General features: G+C 44.0%; 1 protein-coding gene across 1 annotated transcript; it reads left to right on the top strand.

Moving 5' to 3' along the window:
• Positions 1–1,066: 1,066 nt before the first annotated feature.
• Positions 1,067–3,802, top strand: LOC104992888 (putative PRAME family member 24). Its single transcript, XM_010845892.1, has 3 exons — positions 1,067–1,353; positions 1,720–2,292; positions 3,250–3,802. Exons 1-3 carry the CDS (start codon positions 1,067–1,069, stop codon positions 3,800–3,802), a joined length of 1,413 nt encoding a protein of 470 aa, XP_010844194.1.
• Positions 3,803–5,504: the final 1,702 nt, after the last annotated feature.

Here is a 5,504-nt window from a genome sequence, read left to right as displayed (position 1 = left end):
GAATCATCATGTACTGTCTGGATGATGTGCCCATTGGTGTAATGAGTTATTAAATTCTCCTCCTATCATTGTACTGCTGTCAGCTTCTTCCTCAATGTCTGTTAATATCTGCTGTACATATTTAGATGCTCTTATGTTAACAAATACATGTTATTTTTCTTCTTTTTTAATTATCAAATCTATTACTTTTCCATTCCTTTATCAAGTATATTCACTATATATTTGGATTTTTCTTCTAAATATTTCTTTTTTTTAAATTTTATTTTATTTTTAAACTTTACAATATTGTATTAGTTTTGCCAAATATCAAAATGAATCCACCACAGGTATACCCGCATTCCCCATCCTGAACCCTCCTCCCTCCTCCCTCCCCTCCCCTCCCTCTGGGTCGTCCCAGTGCACCAAGCATCCAGTACCGTGCTTCCATTCTAAACATTTTGATTTGTGCTTTGGTTTATAGTATTTAAAAGTCTTAACCAGCAGTTTTTCTTTTTAAAGACATCTGTTTGACATGCTGTTTCTTGACATTTAAGGTTTTTGCTCTATACACAAATGGCATTCCCTTTACAAGTATCTCCTTAATCTTTCCCAGCTAAGTTGACTTTGGGAACTGAGGATGGAAGCTGTGTTCTACATGAACTCCTGTCCCCATAGTTTGGGCTTTAAGCAATAATTCTTTTTTTTTTTTTTTCCCACCATAAAAACAAAGAGAGTCAGCTTTTTCAGTCTTCTGGTGCAGATGTGCAAGAGGGACATGCATTAAGGAAAGCAGTGGATGGAAACAGATGAGCCTCCATTTGGCTTTCTTCCTTCCTGCAACTTGTTAGATTCTTGCTCTAGTGGCAGGATAGGGAGAGCTCTGGCCTTAGGGACACAAACCCAGACTGGAATCCAGACACACCGAAGTCTTCCATTCTGATTCATCATTGCCAGAGCAATGACTGTGGCCTTGATTTGATTTCTCTGAAGTGTGGGGAGAGAGACTACCCTGATGGTTATGATTGTTCTGAGAAGGATGTCTTGTCTCTTTGCAGTTTCCCAGGATTCAATTCAGAGAAGAGTCAGGATGAGTGTTCACAACCCTCCCAGACTTGCGATCTTGGCAGCAATTGGCCTGCTGAGAGATGAGCCCTTAGCCATCTCTACTTTGGAGTTTCTGCCCACAGAGCTCTACCCACCACTCTTCATGGCTGCCATCTTTGGCCAACACAGGGAGACCCTGAAGGCTATGGTGCCAGCCTGGCCCTTTGCCCGCCTGCCTCTGGGAAGCCTGATGCAAAAGCCTCACCAAGGAACCTTACAAGCAGTGCTGGAAGGCCTTGATGTCCTGCTTGCCCAGAAGGTTCACCCCAGGTGAGTCAGATCCAGGGAGCCTGGCAGGGTCTTGGAATCCTGGAAGAGACACATGGTGCCAGGCAGAGTGGATGACCAAGTGGTGACCAGAGGCTTCTGAAAAAGCTTAGAGACTTTTTCAGAAGAATTGCTGAGATCACTTTGGGAAATCCCTTACAAATATATAATAGGAAGGATGGAAGAGGAAAAAGAGCTGGGGCAGAGGGAGCGAGAAAGGAAAGAAACAACAGCAGGTGAGAGCAGGACTGTGAAGTAAGAGCACACATGGGGAGATGGAATGTTGCCTGAACATTCCATCCAGGCTGTGGGTTCATTCAGTGTGGATTTTGAATAATCTCACCCCACCCATCTGTTGTTTCCCCACAGGAGGGGCAAGCTGCGGGTGCTGGACTTAAGGAATACTGGCCAGGACTTCTGGAACATGTGGTCTGGAGGCAAGGGCCACATGCCCTCCAGCTCACTGCTGGTTCCAGTGGCTGAGGACATGTCCAGGAAAAGGCACCCCTTGACTCCCTTAGAAGTGTACATAGAACTTTGTCTTACGAAAAAGCCCCTGGAGAAATTCCTTACCTACCTCTTCAGGTGGGTGGAGCAGAGAAAAGCCTCCATACACCTGTGCTGTAAGAAGATGAAGATTATTTCAATGTCCAAGGAAAATATGAAGACAGTTCTCAGGATGGTGAAGCTGGACTGTGTACAGATGATTAAACTGAGTTTCACCCAGAAGCTGTCCACCCTGGCCCAGTTTGCTCCTCTCCTAGGTCAGATGAGCAATGTTCAGTGTCTCATTCTCTCCCGCATTCGTGGGTCTGCTGTGGAGGAGCAGGACCATCAGGATCTTCTGCAATTGACCTCTCAGATCCTCCAGCTGCGGAACCTCCGGGACCTCCGCATGGAAGCTCCATTCTTCCTTGAAGGCCGTCTGGACCAGATGCTCAGGTGAGGCTCTGCCAGCAGCTGATTAACAGTGGACACAATGGTAGAATATCAAGGGAAGTGTCTCATCTGCTGCTCCACTGTGAAAAGCAGTATTACAGAAGCACAGGAATCCAGGTGGGGGGAATCGGTTAAAGCAGCTCTGGAAAGGGACGCCATGTTGGGAACCCACAAGTTAGGGGGCCTAGATCTAGTGCAAGTGTGTATGTGATTTCTTCTTGGGGGAGAGATTTCTGTGTTCTGAAGATTTATGTATAGGTAAGAAAAGGGGGCATTGAAGAGGGAAAATCACATCAGCCTGAGCGTTGTGAAAAGAAACTCTGTGGTCACTAACCTGTGACCACAAGGAGCCTGTTTTAAAGTCCAAGTCAGTAACAGGTGGCCTTTTGCTGCATATAAGGTAATTAATATATGGGAAATGCATGGTTCTGGAGATGATGGTAGCAAAGCAGAGCCAAAAGAATGTAAAAAGTGATAGAAAGTTTGTAGATGTCATAGGGCTGGGAGTCCCCAAAGACCGGCAGCCCCTTTCTGCATGTATGCCAAGAGCCTCACCTGGCCAGAGGTATATGACCAGCAGCTCACCCACAGAGTGGCGATCTAAATGAAAAGCACTTTTTACCTCATCTCCCAGAACTAACACTCAGTGATGTCCACCCTGATGGACACTTTGTGTCATGCTCTCCTCTGATCATGTTCTAGTGCATTCCATTATGTCTATTCATCCTGCTAAGGAAATAGAGTGTACTGTACTCTGCTTGACAGAAAGATGGCTTTCAAGATCATGTGAATGTGATCCAGTTACACTAAGAAAATGGCAGGACTCAGCCTAGAATGAGACTGGACATTCTGGAATTTGAACTGTATCACCTTTGGGCCAATCATTGAGTCCTGCTCTGGAACTCAACTGCTACTTTGCCTTTCCCTCATCTAATTGCTTCTTCCCCGCCTCCACCCCAGGTGCTTGAAGACCCCCTTGGACAACATCTCAATCACCAACTGCCTGCTTACAGAATCAGACCTGACCCATCTGTCCTGGTGTCCAAAAATCTGTCAGCTGAAGGGCCTGAATCTTAGTGGCGTCACCCTGACCGACTTTAATCCCAAGCTCCTTCAAGTTCTGCTGGAGAAAGTTGCAGGCACTCTGGAAGAACTGGACTTAAACCTGTGTGGGATCACGGACGTCCACCTCCTGGGCTTTCTGCCTGCCCTGAGCTGCTGCTCCCAGCTTAGGGTCCTCACCATGTGTGGAAACCTCATCTCCATGGCTGTCCTGGAGAGTGTCCTGCGTCATACTGACAGGCTCCCTGATTTAAATATAGAGCTTTATCCAGCCCCTCGGGAGAGTTACAGCTCTCTGGGTGTCCTTCACCGGGAAAGATTTGCTCAGATAAAGGCTAAGCTGAGGGTGATCCTTACATACTTAGAACGTCCCAGGAAGATTTGGGTTAGCCCCAGCCCCTGTCCTTACTGTGGTGATGACATGTGTGGTCACCTGAGTCCCAACACATAATTCTGTAATACACTGAGTAGTCGGTTGCTTCTATCAGAAGCTTTCTTCTGGACACTTGAAAACTGAAATCTAGGTCATACATCCATTATGAAGGGAAAACACAGCCCTGGTTTCTGATATAAGCTCAGTGTGATTGAAAAACCTGATCCAGCAGGGGTGCAGGATTCCAAAAGGGAGTGTTGACTTGAGGAATTGATGTGACTTTTTTAGATATGTGTTTATAGAGTCAAATATGAAACTGAGTTTCTGGAAGGTTCAGTCTGAGACACACATGTTCAAGTTATTTCTGTATGCACACTTGTAGAAATGATCAGAAATAAAGAGAACTTCAGTGTAAATGATAAATGCCATCCATGATATTATTCTTCTTTCTGTATTTACATCTCGTGGATCTCCAGTTACTGGTGGAGTGGAAGCCCTCTGTTGCGTATGATCTGAAACTCCATCATTCCCTAGTTATCTTTTTTCTTCATAGTTTCCTTACTTAGTTCTGGTGGTTAATACAAATAGCAAAGGAAATACATTCAGTGGTCCTCAATAGCACATCCTGTCAAGAGTGGGTACTTACATGCATATTCCTATCAGAAAAATACTAAAATCTTACAGCATGAAATATGGTTTTGTCACATTTATACCAGAAGTATATTTCAGAAGCATGTCTTTTGAAAGCTGGGTCATGTCAACAAGAGTTTTATTTTATTCCCATACCTACTATTGTTCTTCCCTATCGAGGAAGACTAGTAGAGCATGTTTTGACATCAGCATATCAAGATGTATAATAAAATGTCTTTACACCATATAACTTATAGTTGGCCATTTTTATTCTCAGCTCCCTACTCTATCCCTTAATCAGCTGCAGATTCATTATAAAATATTTCTTATGATTCTCTGGATCTCCTGTCTTACTAGTCTATAATGATGCTATTATATTTTTTATGCCATAAAATGCTATAAAATATTTTTCCCTGTTCCCTCTTCTCATATCTAGATATGTACTATTACAAATATTCTCTATATGGTTTTAAATGTGATTGATAGCCTCAAGATATTTAACTATGTTAGAAGCCTGGGTTCCCCTTGGGTAGTGCAGGAAACTCTATTTTATAAAGTAGATGGGCTATAAGGTATATAGCTCATTACATTTATAAATTCATAATACAGTGAAGAGAGACACAAGACATAAACCATTTGAAAACAAGTTAGGACAAACTAAATAATGATTAGTGAAAATCAATTGTGGTCTGGTGGCAGTAATTCATCAAGTCCACAGGGGAGCTAGAGAAGCCAAATTCTGGAGGAATGTCAAAAGAAGCCCATTTGGCAGTCTATTGTCATCATGCTGAATAAAATTTGTCTTCAACACTTAACCCCGTGTCTGTCTCTGATTTTCTTTGGCACAATGATGACAGCTCAGGCAGGAAAGGTCCTTCTGCATATCCCCCAGATTCCCGCATACCCGAGAATGGCCAACTTGGAATCTGGCCCCTGTGGCAGAGCTCCATATCAGCCCATGAGCTTTCTTCAGAGACTAATTTTCTGATTGATTGATTGATTTTGTTCTGGCTGTGCTAGGTCTTCCTTGCTGCATAGCTTTCTCTAGCTGTTGTGCACACAGCTGCTCTTCATCGCAGGGCTCGGGCTTCTCCTTGTGGTGGCGTCTCTCGTTTTGGAGCACAGGCTCCAGTCCACAGGCTTAACTTGT

This window comes from Bison bison, unplaced genomic scaffold, assembly GCF_000754665.1.
Source record: "Bison bison bison isolate TAMUID 2011002044 unplaced genomic scaffold, Bison_UMD1.0 scf7180017848714, whole genome shotgun sequence".
Classification (NCBI taxonomy): domain Eukaryota; kingdom Metazoa; phylum Chordata; class Mammalia; order Artiodactyla; family Bovidae; genus Bison; species Bison bison.
This window is presented reverse-complemented; position numbering and strand designations above follow the sequence as displayed.